Source organism: Pseudoliparis swirei, chromosome 20 (assembly GCF_029220125.1).
Source record: "Pseudoliparis swirei isolate HS2019 ecotype Mariana Trench chromosome 20, NWPU_hadal_v1, whole genome shotgun sequence".
Classification (NCBI taxonomy): Eukaryota; Metazoa; Chordata; class Actinopteri; order Perciformes; family Liparidae; genus Pseudoliparis; species Pseudoliparis swirei.
The window spans coordinates 11,719,495-11,734,119 of NC_079407.1; the positions used below are offsets into that span (position 1 = coordinate 11,719,495).

The following is a 14,625-nucleotide window of genomic DNA, read 5'->3' on the forward strand; positions in this document are numbered from 1 at the left end:
TGGGAATACATAAACAATTTGAACGATTCAAAAAGAAAGGTTAAGTAGCAGCCCTTAACAACTATAAGTCCTAATAGACCAACAACAAAGCAATATGTCCATGCAAACACAATGAATATAGTTCAACAACTTTTTGTTATTTATTTCAATTCAGGTTTTTCAATTATACATTATAGCAACATTGATATTTACCAGAATAACCAGCTTCAGGAGATTGATATATAACGTTCTTACAGGTGTGTGGTGAAGCCACTGTGGCTCCTACAGTAAACTGAGTGTGTTCCAGCTCTTACATGAATGACAGACACCTTCTACCTCAGTTAATAGTGAGTTGTGCATGTCAGTGAAATAGTTATGTTGGCTACCTCCATTTAAAATGGCTTCACCACTTTGGTTGCAACACTTTGACCTTCAACAGGGTCACCACCGACTTTGAATGTCTTCCGGCTCGTTTGATGAAACGTTTGCACACAATAACTTGAGAGCTGAGAACTATTTTCTGAATCGTCTATTAACTCACAATGCAACAAATGCACAATTTTAAATATTGAAATGTCTTAATATTGAAGTGATTTAGGGCTGACCCCGACCTGCACATTTAACAGTTTCTCCACAAAGAATCACTTTACACTTTGTTCATCAGATGGCTCATACATTATTTATAAATAAGTTCTTCTGCATGAGAACACCATAAAGAACCTCTTAAGAATTAAGAAAGGTTATTTGATGAAGAGGGAGCTGCCCTAGTTTGATTGATCATAATATATATTAACTTGTGGTAAATGTCTATAAATAAAATATATTAATATCCATCTTTTAGAAATAGTACCATCAAGTCAGGTGTTTAAAAAAGTATATTGTAATCTTTTTTTAACGTTGTTCCCTAATGTGGAACAACTGTACGGCTCAAACTCTTGTTTTATGAATCGCTCTGACGCGTCAGAACCAGAGTGACCCGCACACTGAAGGAAAAACACATCATCAGTTTAACGTCTTCATCTTAAACCAAATGTAACATTTACATCTCACATGTCTAACCCAAGTCCAGGAAGGAATGATATTACACGTCAAGTGAACAGGAAGGAAAGGTCATAGTGCAATAAGGAACCGTCCAAGTGGAGTCAGGAAGTCACCTCACTGGTCGACACGTCCTCAACGGCCACGGACACATGAAGTGGTTATGACTTATGCAAATGAGCGACGGTCAATAAATTAAGAGTTTTGATAACGTCTCCACTTGTGACAATCACCTCAGATCATGAGGGGAATCAACGTGGGGCATCCACTGAGGAATACAGCTGTGTGTGTGTGTGTGTGTGTGCATGTGTGTGTGCGTTAGCTGCAATCACCGAGTGAACCTCTTCTGGTCAGACTCTGTGTGCTGGAGCTCAGGCCTCGAACATCCGCCAGGCGGCTCGACTGAGGAACAGAGAGAATATGACTAGAGTGGTCAGGAATTTGATTATACATGGAAAATTAATCAAAATGTTATATTAAGAATTACATTTTTCTCAACATAACATTGGAATGCTATTTCGGTATGCTATGAATCTTTTACTTTTGATTTGATACACTATTCATTTACTCTTTCGACAAACTGAATACTTCCTGCACCACTGATGATAATAATGGCCGATGTGTTTGATAACAATCCACAAAAATCTACAGGGAGTAAAGGTACATTGTGATAAGCATAAACATCACTACATTATGCATTTAGCACCAAATAAATCCCTCAATTAAACGAGAGAACCGGCCCATTCACTCCTCAGTCATCTTAAAGCGGTCTGCTCACCTGGGCGCCGTCCTGACGCTCTCTGGCTCCAACGTTCAACATATTCAGAGAGTTCGCCCTCTTCATTCTGAAAACAGCACGTCACATGTATCACAGCATTGCGAAACTTTCAACAATCTCAGTTTTACTCCACCGGTTTAATGTCAACGGCCCAAAACTCTTGTGGCCAAAGCCGGAGCGCTTCTATGAGCCAGAATCCTCCTTGTTCCTGGGTTCAGCTACAGTTGGATCGACGGTGGGGGATTACCACCTGTAACAGAATATTACCCAGCATTCCTCGGGGTAGTTTCCTCCGTTGCGACTCCCTTCAGCTTGCGGACAAGTTTCTCGCTGCTTCTGCGAATGGACTCTCTGAGTTTGGTGAAAGAGCCGCTGCGCGTCAGGCTGCTGAGTCCATCCGGTCCGGAGCCCCCGTCCCCCGCACCGGACCAGCTGGGATGACCGTCGCCTGTAGCACGGAGAGACCAGGGTGTGAACATGGGGAATGCAAAGACCAGCTATCATACTTCAATCTGGTCATCACCTTCAGACCCACACTTAAGTACTTTATGAACTTTCTTTCTGCCCGTCACTGATGAAACATGTTGAAGTGAGGCTGTCACTTTTGAGAAGCTGCCAGTCGACCTCGTCTTGGTTCAGTGAACTCGGAGCTGTTGTTGCTGAAGCCCGGCTCGGTCCGAGCAGCGGCTCACTGAGACTAATGTCGGCAAGCTTTACCAGGATGATACTTGGATCAGTTTGATGATTGATGACTTCTCTACTGGGGCTCCAATAATATTACTGCATTCACCATTAACCTGTTCATCATTGAGGAATGCGGCTGTACTATCGCGATATTTCAGATGAAGAGTATTGATCTTTTATTAAATGAACTCAACATTACTAATTTTATATTTTGGTAGCGATTCCTTTTTCAGTCCACTCGATGTCGCCGAGTTCTTCAGTCAACACGAAGAGGAGTGTTGGTCTTCTTGACCTTTTTGCCTAAATCTAAATGATTAAAGTCTGATTAACCCAGTGACGATTTATATCATATTATTAGATATACACTACCGTTCAAAAGTTTGGGATCACTTAGAAATGTCCTTATTTTTCAAAGAAAAGCATTGTTTTTTTCAATGAAGATAACATTAAATCAATCAGAAATACACTCTATACATTGTTAATGTGATAAATGACTATTCTAGTTGGAAATGTCTGGTTTCTAATGAAATATCTCCATAGGTGTATCGAGGCCCATTTCCATCAACGATCACTCCAGTGTTCTAATGGTACATTGTGTTTGCTAATCGCCTTAGAAGACTAATGGATGATTAGAAAACCCTTGAAAACCCTTGTGCAATTATGTTAGCACAGCTCAAAACTGTTTTGCTGATGAGAGAAGCTATAAAACTGGCCTTCCTTTGAGCTAGTTGATTATCTGGAGCATCACATTTGTGGGTTCGATAAGACTCTCAAAATGGCCAGAAAAAAAGAACTTTCATGTGAAACTCGCCAGTCTATTCTTGTTCTTAGAAATGAAGGCTATTCCATGCGAGAAATTGCAAAGAAACTGAAAATGTCCTACAGCGGTGTGTACTACTCCCTTCAGAGAACAGCACAAACGGGCTCTAACCAGAGCAGAAAGAGAAGTGGGAGGCCCGGTGCACAACTCAGCAAGAAGACAAGTACATTAGAGTCTCTAGTTTGAGAAATAGACGCCTCACAGGTCCTCAACTGGCAGCTTCTTTAAATGGTACCCCCAAAACGCCAGTGTCAACGTCGACAGTGAAGAGGCGACTCCGGGATGCTGGCCTTCTAGGCAGAGTGGCTAAGAAAAGCCATATCTGAGACTGGCCAATGAAAAGAAAAGATTGGTATGGGCAAAAGAACACAGGCATTGGACAGAGGAAGATTGGATAAAGGTGTTATGGACAAATGAATCCAAGTTTGAGGTGTTTGGATCACACAGAAGAACATTTGTGAGACGCAGAACAGGTGAAAAGATGCTGGAAGAGTGCCTGACACCATCTGTCAAGCATGGTGGAGGTCATGTGATGGTCTGGGGCTGCTTTGGTGCTGGTAAAGTGGGAGATTTGTACCAGGTAAAAGGGATTTTAAATAAGGAAGGCTATCACTCCATTTTGCAACGCCATGCCATACCCTGTGGGCAGTGCTTGATTGGAGCCAGTTTCCTCCTCCAACAGGACAATGACCCAAAGCACACCTCCAAATTGTGCAAGAACTATTTAGGGAAGAAGCAGGCAGCTGGTATGCTGTCTGTAATGGAGTGGCCAGCACAGTCACCAGATCTCAACCCCATTGAGCTGTTGTGTGAGCAGCTTGACCGTATGGTCCGCAAGAAGTGCCCATCAAGCCAATCCAACTTGTGGCAGGTGCTTCAGGAAGCGTGGGGTGACATTTCAACAGATTACCTCAACAAATTAACAGCTAGAATGCCAAAGGTCTGCAATGCTGTAATTGCTGCAAAAGGAGCATTCTTTGACGAAAGCAAAGTTTGAAGAAAAAAATTAATACTTCAAATACAAATCATTATTTCTAACCTTGTAAATTTCTTGACTATATTTTCTATACATTTTGCAAGTCATTTGATAAATAAAAGTGAGTTTTCATGGAAAACACGAAATTGTCTGGGTGATCCCAAACTTTTGAACGGTAGTGTACATATGCGTAATTTGCTATTAATAAAAGCAATAAATCACAACATATACGTTAATAAAATATCGCAAAATGTTTAAAATCTCAATTCGATGTAATAAACTTTGCTGTAAAATTTTTATTTATTTTTTATTAAAAGTTGTTTACCTTCTACAGATCCAAACTCCTTTTCATGAGCTCTGGTCAGAATCTCTTTGTACAGGGCTTCAGCTTGTATGTATTTCCCCTGCTTCAGGTAGCATGAGGCCTGTGAGAGAACAAAGAAACAGGGAAGAGATGAAAGAAGATGGAATGAGGTGAGAAAGTGACCAAAACATTTTCATCATTCAGACTTTACATTCATAACATATATTAAATACATGTTGAACTCTATGTCTTGTCTTTAAAGAGGAGCTTTGAGGCAGTGGAAGTAGCTCCATGATTCCTACACTTCCGGGATGGTCCACATGGTTGACTTGTAGGTCGCTTTGGACGAAGCGCGGGAAGTAAACAACTTTTCCATTTGTCAAAACCTTTTGGTGAAACTCAGACACGACTTCCAGGAGTGTGCTCACCAAGTTGTTCTTGGTCTTGGCCACGTTGGCGTCGTCCGGGTCCAGCTTGCTCTGGTAGATGTGCAGAGCGCGTTCGTAGTACTGCTCCACCTCCTGGTACTTCCCCTGGTTCTGACACAGCAGGGCCAGGTTGTTCAGCTGCTTGGCCACATCGGGGTGTTCTGTACCCAGAACCTGGGGGGGGGGGGGGCATACAGAAACAAAATACACTGAGGATGGGAAACACATCATTCTATTACAAAATACTTCAAAGTGATTGATTTAGGCCCTTATAGAGCATTTTTCAAAGCGTTTTGTGGTTTGGTTTTAAATATGTATACTTGTCTAAAGAGGCGTTATGCTAAAGCTATGTCATAGTATCACATTTCATACAAAGATATGTTCTCAGTGCGTGAGTGCTCATAGGTTTAGTGATGCGTGTGTTCTCTTTACTTTCTCTCGGATCTCCAGAGCTCTTTTACACAGCGGCTCCGCTTCCTTGTATTTCCCTCTTTTCCCATAAAGCACTGCCAGGTTGTTGAGCGTTGCTGCCACCTGCACACACACATGACACACAATGCACATGACACAGCGAATCTGATAAACTGCTTTAAAATCTTTAATATATTGTGTTTCTTTGTGGGGTAATATCAACAGAAGCTCAAATATCTAGAGTCCATGGGAGGAGACTAACTTACGGCCGGATGGTCGATCCCGAGAGTTTTCTCTCTGATGGCCAACGCGTCATTCAGCAGGTTGGCTGCCTCTTTGTATTTGTTCTGGTCTCTGGAGACAAAAACACATCACACTGTTGGTCACATTCCTACTTTTTTTTAAATAACTATTATATTTTGCCAAACACAGAGGAGTCATGTCCATCCTTGTGATTTTTGGTCGTATTTTCTTCGGTCTCTTTCCTGGCCGAGGCTGCGTTAACACGAGTTTATGAACGAACGTTTTGAAAGTATTTTGCCAATTCAGGAGTCTCGTGTCTCTACACAGCATGGAGACCCATTCACAACCGGAACAGAGTAAGTATCATATAGACATAAATAGTCCAAATAGTATAATCGTTGTAATATAAACGGATGTTACGCAGAGCTTTGACATCATTCATAACAGGGATAATGTCAGTAAATCAGAGTAAAATACAGACTTCAAAGTGCACTTTAACTCACATGAGGTCCCTTGGTAATACTAGAACAGTACAAATAGGTGTTTTGTTGCCATGGTGACTGATCTCACCTGTATACCAGCGCCAGTATGTTCAGCATGGTGGCTACGTCTGGGTGGGTGTGGCCTGAGGACTTCTCCAGGTCTTCCAAAGCCTGTTGAGACATTGAAATGAGGCATTTAATGGATATTATGGTTGACATTTCTTAATACGCTGCATGTCCCCGTTCATACGCTCTCGCTGGGCTGACGGAGCTCAGCTAGAGGTGGACACCCCTCCCACCTGCTTGCAGAGTGGCACAGCGACCTCGTATCGACCCTGCGATGCGTACTGGATCACCAGGTTGTGGAGCGTTCGAAGGCGGGCGGGAATCTCGTAGCCGCCCTGCTGGGCCGCGGCGGCTGCGCTGCTGCGAGGCTGAGACGCTGCACAGCAACAAACACACACACACAAGTTAGTTCGGGCCTGGACTTGATGAAAGCAATCAATTACATTTTTGAGTCACATTTCATCAATGTTAGTAAATTAATGAAATCGGATACATTGAAACTCGGGTTGGTAATCTTCAGAACCACTTTGTGTTATAACCGTCTACATCATCTTTACAACCCGACTGCAATCCTTCAAACAAATGCTCTGACAAAAAAGAAAACAATCTGATATGTGTGTGAAAGTATGAGCTGCAACTTTTGGAGTTCCTTCTGCGAAATACTTACTCAATTCAATTCAGTTTCTTTTCTACCATCGCACATTTTCCTCAAAGGGCTTTACAATCTGAACACATTCACGACATCCCTGTCCCAGGACCTCACATCGGATCAGGAAAAACTCCCGAAAAATAGAAAAAAACCTAACACAAGGATAAAAGGTGTGGCAAAGAGTTGCAACAATCAGGCTTGTTCTTTCTCAAGACTACCAACCCTGGCTTTAACGGAGATTGTTGTGAAATATCTTTGTTTTAAAGCCGGCAGTTTGACTTCACTGCAGCTTTAAATGAACTCATACAGTAGTCTCTGTAGATGATTTAAGACTTAATTAAAAAATGTATTCTATTTTTTAAAAACTAATTTATCGAGATGACAAAAGCACGTTGATGAAAGAGAGATTTTCAATAAATCTACACAAGTCATATGTGCAATGTTGAGCTCATGAGTGTCTGAACAGGGCAAACCACAGAGAAATGAAGTTCACCTAAATCACTAAAACATTTCTAGACGTACAGTCACATTCTGAGAGACTGACAAAATCAAGGGGATCGAAGATTCTTTAGTGATGATGCTAAACCCACGAACATGTGACCTTGCTCCATTTAAACTGTCCCATTTGTCCCGGGAATGATTGAAAGGTGCGGCCGGTTACTGGGAGAAACATTAAAGTCTTACTCTGCGACTGTTGCTCGTCCTCGGTGGGAAAGAGGTCATCCAGAGACTCTTTGTTGGAAGACGTGACTTTGTCCTCCTGAAGGCAGACACACACACACACACACACTCAGCAAAGATGGAACTGCAGATACATTCTCATCATATTCTCAATAATAATTAACATCCATCGGATGTTAATTATTATTTTAAACTAAATGAATTAATTGTTCAAAGTGGTGTGTCACGCTAACCAACAGAAATGTACCTCCAACTCTGCAGCTTGATGTTGACTAGATTTGAATTGATATGGTTGAGTCTCATCAAGCCCATTCCAGGTGTTTTGGGGAAACAAGCGCTACTAAATGCACTGGATGATACCTGACCAGCACCCTGACCAGCACAAACTGAATAGCTTGGTTATATAAATACGGCTCACCCTCTGGACAACTTCACTGCATTTAGCAGATAAGAGACAGATATTTCCCTCATGAGCTGGTGGACACCAAGACCAAAGCCAAAAGGAAGTCGAATAGATTATGTTTAAGAACCAGCTTTAAAGGTGACTGTGGTTTTAATTCAATTAAGTTAATATTTCCGCCTGATTTCCTTGAATGCAGAAAAGGATCGTCCAAATAAAGGCCACGCCTTTTTTCTCCCACATCTGATCCTGTGAGAGCCCCTAATTGGCTGGAGTAGTAGGGATTGCCAACTCTTCCTGATCATTTGTGTTTGCGTGCAGTTTAATGTTCCCCTCACCAGCTGCGGCTCCTCCAGGTCGTATTTGCGTATGGAGGACATGAACTGCAGGTGTCGGTTCTGCTCCTCGAGGGTGACCACCTCCTGCTCCCTGTCCTGCAGCCGCTGCTGAGCTCCTGCCAGCTCGTCCCTTAACCATTGGTTCTCCTGACAGAGACGACGCACCTGAGGAGGCGGAGGAGGAGGACACGGTGGAAGAGGAAGAGAAGGAGGTGGCAAAGTAGGGGGAGGAAATGAATAAGAGAGGGCAGTGGGGGAGAGAAAGCAAGAAAGAAAAGGAACAAGGAAAGGAAAGCAGATGGTGGAGAGGGATGACGAAGAGGATGGTTGTGTGAAGAAGAAAAAAAGGGGGAGGCAGGAAAGACGAAGACACAGAGGGGGAAGCGGAAGAGAGAAAAGAGTAGTTGGAGATGAAGGAAGAGGACAAATGTGAAATAAAGGGGGCGCGGGTTATGAGGAGAAGAGTATGAAGAAGGAGGATCTGAGTGAGCATCAGTGTCTTCAGGGTCAGAAAAACACATTGAAGGATTTAACGACATCAGAGAATCTCCATCTACTCTTTTTCTTCTCTTTCCCCCCCCCAAACATGTCCTGCAGTTACTCACCTGAGCACGCAGCTTCTGTTTCTCCGCCTCCAGTGAACCCAGATGAGCCGACAGCGCCATCATCACCTGGAGGGACGGGAGGCAACTGAAACATTGCATGATGTCCAGACGACGTCCTCTTAGCTTTCAAACACAACTTTAATCCTTCAGCAAACTTTGACTCTAAACTGTTTTCTTTGTTCCTCCTTTAAATTTGAATCGCTTGCTCAAACCTGAGGACGAAACCGTTCTTCAGGACAAAGAGGTGTCGTATCAATACCGTCGACCTCTATTCCATCTAAGGGTGTTATTGTGTTTAATTCTTAACCCTCCTGTTATGTTGCGGGTCAAATTGACCCGTTTCAAAGTTTGAAAATCTAGGAAAAATACTTCTAAGTACTTTTTTTTAAATATCATGTATTTGCAACCCCCCCCTGCAGGTTTATATAACAGAGATGATGTTCCCGGGTCAATTTGACCCGGCTGTGAAAGTGAAGGCTAAAAGTCATCAGAAGAATCACGTTTAGACTATTTCTTTCTTTGTAAATGTAGGACAGTCTTTCTTACTCCCTCCCACCAAGTTTCAACACACACACTCACACCAACACACACACACACCAACTAACACACGCGCACACAGACACCAACACACACACAAACACATATCAGCACACACACAAATCAGCACACACACACCCCGTTCACAACCCCATATATAAAGTTGTACACATTTCAAACTTCAAACAAAAGAATCAGGTGGTTGTTATGGGAACCATCTCTATCCTGCTGCGTGCACATCACCCTACATGAGAAGCACACATTACAGAACAAATAATGTTTATCATCTTCTAACTTTCCCCCTAAATACACCTTTATTGGACATGGGACACTAATGTGAGGGTTTCTTTCATGTCTCAACTAATACATATGTAGTATAGTACTTCTAATATACTGTCTGTCTGACTGGGAGAGACACGCACCCTGTCTCATCCCAATCTCAGACCCACACACATTCTCTTTCTAACGACCCCAGCTGTGCGAGAAATACAGATACTATTTTGACGGGAACCTTTATTTTTCCCTGCGGGAAAACTCCACGCACACCTTAGCAGGGGAGGGCCAAACATACAAAATAGTTGCTGAGAAGTCGTACAACATTACACTCTGCAGATACATATGACTGCACCAAGAGGATGACTATGTGATGGCCTTTGGTCATCTTTTATCATATAATTTATGCATCTTAACACTAAAAATAAACATAACTAAAGTTTACTTTCAATACAAATCCTTTATGACTCATTTGGCTTGATTTTTAGTGGGCGGGTCATTATGACCCTGAACAGCACAGGTGTCTCATCTCTATTTATCTACATCACCCCATAAAGAAAAGAAAAATTACAAAATGCAAATAAAATTTAGGAGAAAATATATGTTATGGTAGACTAATGCAATTTAGATTTAGATTCTTTCAATGTTCCTAAAAAATAGTTTGAACATGTATTTTTCATTAAAACGAGTGAGTGCTCCTGATTGAACTCTGATCTATGGAGGGGTAAATAACTCAATTCCACTAAAAACTGATTTAATTGTTAGTAATGTTGTTTGTGATGATGTACAAACTATAGTTTTTATAATTTTTTGGTTTCTGACCACTTTTGGATGATTCAACATTAACCGGGTCAAATTGACCCGGGAACATCACGGCTGTATGTAAGAAACGAACATAACAGGAGGGTTAAAGCAATTTGGTAATTACCTTTGAGTATTGATCCGTGCATTTGTCCTGCCAGTTAGAATAATGAGTACATGAATAACTTTGAGGGCAGGGAAGGCTGTAAAACGCCTCATAAAGTTGCTGCTAGCAAATCGTTGCTGTTTAAATGTAGAAACATCAGCATTCAGCTGGTTTTGTTTTCTGGGTACCTGAACAATGTTAGACTAGTATTCACGCTCCTTTTAGCTCCGCCTCCCACTCCTGAGAAAAATATCCATCTCTGCAGCCGCTGAATGCTTCCTTCTGTCCACCAGTGAGTCACTAACTGGGCCCGTCTGGGATTTGATGCCCAGCGTTTAGGGTGCAGTGGGTATCTAACATCTGGGATCCCAGAGAAGCGCAGCCTGCTTTGGCAGGGAAGGGTCGCTATGAGAGCGGTGAAAGTGAACAAAAGCAGTTACGTTGTGAGCCAGGAAACCGAAGGAATGGACTTAAAGACGCTACAGAGCTCACAGCAGATTAGAATTGGCACACAGAGCACCTTTCTAACGGGGCTACCTGTACCTGTGCCTCGCTCAGCCCCAGCTCGATCCTCTCCAGTGATTGGCGGACGATGCCGCTCTTCTCCTGCTCCACGCTGCCGCTCTCTGCCACCTCCTGCAGGTTCTCCAGCAGACTGCGGTTCTCTCCTCTGAGCACCTCCAGCCCGGCGATCACCTGCCGAGTGTTGCACAGAATCTCCTCCGCCGACAACATGGCTCCAGTTCTGAGGTTCCTGCTCTCACAGCAACTGACCTGGGAACAGCACAAAGAGGAAGTACATATCAATAGTAGAGGAGGTTATTATGGTGGCAGTTGTAGTCGTGGTAAGAAGAAGCCGTAGTAGGCAGTACAAGCTTGTGGTATGTGTAGAAATAGATCAGTGGCAGCAATAGTAGTAGAAGTAATACAATAGTAAAAGTGGCAAAAGGAGTAGTGGAAGTTGTGGGTCAGCAATAGTAGTGGCTTACAAGTAGTGACAGCCTGTCAGTAATAGAAGCAGTACAAGTACTACCATAGTAGTAGTAGTAGTCGTAGTATTGTGTATTGTGTATGCATATATGTTATACATATATATTTTATTTTATATTTTACTTTGTATACTCCTATATCTTTCATCCCTGTTTTTTATATTTTATTTTTTATTCTTGTGTGTTTAGTTTATTGGTGCTGCTACTGTGACGACAAATTTCCCCTTGGGGATTAATAAAGTATATATCTATCTATCTATCTAGTAGAGGCATACCAATAGCACTAGAAGTGGGAGCAGTAATAGTGTCAGTACTTGTGGTGTCAGTATATGTCCTCTGCCACCACCGAAATCCTCATCCACGACCTCATAACATCCAGACCCGACTGCTCACCTCCACCCGACGCTACGAACACATCACCCCGGTCCTACACCACCTCCACTGACTCCCGGTTAAGTACAGGATAAACTTTAAGATATTACTCATCACTTACAAAGCCCTAAACAACCTGGCCCCTCCCTATCTTTCAGACCTCCTCCCCCTCCACGCTCCAACCCGTTGACTCAGGTCCGCCGGTACAAACACTCTGAAGATCATCAGGACCAAGTGCCGGGCCTGGGGTGACCGGGCCTTCTCAGCAGCTGCACCCCCCCTCTGGAACGCTCTCCCCATCCACATCCATCAGGCTCCCACCCTACCGTTATTTAAGCAAGCACTCCAAACACACCTCTTCCAACTCGCCTGCTGAACCCCTGCCTCCGATACGACCCACACAGCTTCTCCAGTTTGCTTTCCTTTCTTTCTTTGTAACCAATAAGTTATTTGTGTTTGTTTTGTTTGCTTTGTCTTTCCATTGTTGTTGTGTTCTGTTTGTCATTGTTTCTTGTCCCCAATGTAGAGCGCCTTTGTGTATTTAGAAAAGCGCAATAAAAGTTAGAATTATTATTATTAAAGTAGTGGTATCTTCAACAGCTGTAGTGCTATATATTAGTAAAGGAGGCAGTTGTAGTAAAGTAGTGAAAGCAGCACTAAAAGTACTCATAGATGGAGCTAGTAGTGAGCAGAAGAAACTGTTCGTAAACTTTTCCAATGTATGAATGTTGGAGGGTTTTCGCCACATTCTCTACATGCAAGCCAACTTTACATTTAATTGAAGTTCAGTCAGTATGATCTTTTAATATAAACCTGGCTTTAACTCATGCAATGTATTGTTGCCTTAACTCTTTAAATTCACTTTAGTCAAGAAACAGCTCATTATTAAAGTAAATTATGGAGATGGTTAAAGAGGATCAAGACCTCTGCCCAAATTATAAATTCAATACTTTAGTTTCTGATATTAATGTAGACAGTAACACGTACTTTACTACACACGCATATGATGTTTACTGTTTCCTCTTTTCTGAGAAGAGAAGTGTGTCTATAATACAAATGTTGAAGTAAATGCAGTTTACAACAATACAAAAAGATAACATGAAAACAAATAAAGTCTCCATACGTTGCGTTGAATGTGGCGCGACTGGCCTCGTAGTCTGCTTACTGACAGGAATACTGTATTTAATGTAAAGAACAAGCCTCTCCGCTCATATAATGACGACTGCGTCACATAACAAAACATTTCAGTTAATTCCTTTGTGAACACATCATCGGCTGTACTGGACAACACACGTGCGTTTCTCAAAGGATGGTAATCATGCTTTGAAACACGATGTAAACACAGACAAACACGCAGCTTCCTCTCCGATCCACATGAACACAAAGTTATTTATAGCCTACCTGCTAAACCCAGGCTCCGGCGGCGTGTTCCGTCTTTTTGTTCCCTCTGTGACCTATTGTTGTTGATATTTTAGAGTTGAACGCGAACCGTGTCATGTACAGCAGAACATTTCTTCGCAGTGTCTTTCAGTATATTAACTGTTGAACAGGTGGGACGGAAATAAACTAAAAACTAAATGATTCACCTGCTGCCTGCTCGGCTCTTAGCTCCTCCTGTCATCACAGAGACATTAGTATGAAGCTAGCATAACAACACTTCAGCTTCCGGTTTCTACCTTCAAAGTAAAATAGTCTTAACGTTGCATTTATCGTTGTACTGTGAAAGGTACCGAAGTGGACATTATTATAGTATTGTAAGTATCAAATAAATACATGTTATATATTTAAGTTATGTGCAATAACTTTACAAATATGTCTAAACTACAAATAACTCGATTGGTTTATCCCCATATATTACGCTTTTATTTTGAAGGCAAAGTATCATGACTTCCTGCATTTATCCAGATATGTGCGAGTACTTTGACCATGCATTAGAGGAGCAGCTTACCTGTTCCCATTTTTCCCAACATACACCGCGGCACCGGTACAAGGCGGAGAGATGAACTGCGTGCGTGAAGAGATACAGATCATTTATGACAGATTCACAATTAAATTAACGTTTTTTTATTGGAATTTAGTTTGATACGTTTTACCCAACCTGTGAAGCCGATGAATAAAGATTATTATTATGACTATTATTATTATTATTATTGTTATTATTATTAGTATTATTATTATCAATATTATTATTTACCTTGGCAGTTTGTTTGAGCCCCATATGTATCTATAGCTATTAGATAGGCCTATATTGTTTTGTTTACATTTTAAAAACATTTTCATATAAAAGAAATACACAGAATTAAAATAAGCTCTTCAAATCTCACCACCTTCCTTTAAAGTAGACTTAAATAAATATAACAATAACTAAAGTCCCTAATATAGATAATTATGTCTCTGTGATGAACTAAAAAACTGCCTCTCTCTAAGAGATTGGCCATGTTATTTTGAAATTATCCATCCCTTTCATTCTTCCTCTCTTCAAGCCAAATTAACAACATTAATCTAATTATTGTATAATTACTGACTGGCCTGATAAACAAGTGAATAATGTAGTGCTAATCTAATGACAACTAATTTAAAATACAGGTATATTTCACTTTTGTTAAAAAAAAGACTAAATATAAAATAAATAAAAAACATATTACTATTATTATATTCTTATGTT

General features: G+C 41.5%; 1 protein-coding gene across 2 annotated transcripts; it reads right to left on the reverse strand.

Annotated features, from left to right (window-relative positions):
* Positions 1-127: 127 nt before the first annotated feature.
* Positions 128-13,550, reverse strand: klc3 (kinesin light chain 3). Of its 2 annotated transcripts, none has more exons than XM_056440865.1 (14): positions 13,362-13,550; positions 11,143-11,373; positions 8,883-8,948; positions 8,278-8,442; positions 7,543-7,618; positions 6,443-6,585; positions 6,232-6,314; positions 5,685-5,772; positions 5,440-5,541; positions 5,008-5,181; positions 4,601-4,700; positions 2,063-2,243; positions 1,796-1,862; positions 128-1,419 (listed from the first exon to the last, which is right to left on the reverse strand). In XM_056440865.1, the coding sequence occupies exons 2-14, from the start codon at positions 11,332-11,334 to the stop codon at positions 1,336-1,338; spliced, it is 1,521 nt and encodes a 506-aa protein (XP_056296840.1). In that variant the 5' UTR covers positions 11,335-11,373; positions 13,362-13,550; the 3' UTR covers positions 128-1,335. The 2 variants fall into 2 exon arrangements, with proteins under 2 accessions (XP_056296840.1, XP_056296841.1); XM_056440866.1 differs by lacking the exon at positions 13,362-13,550 and adding an exon at positions 10,788-11,004 and having other exon boundaries at positions 11,143-11,222.
* Between the last annotated feature and the right edge of the window lie 1,075 nt (positions 13,551-14,625).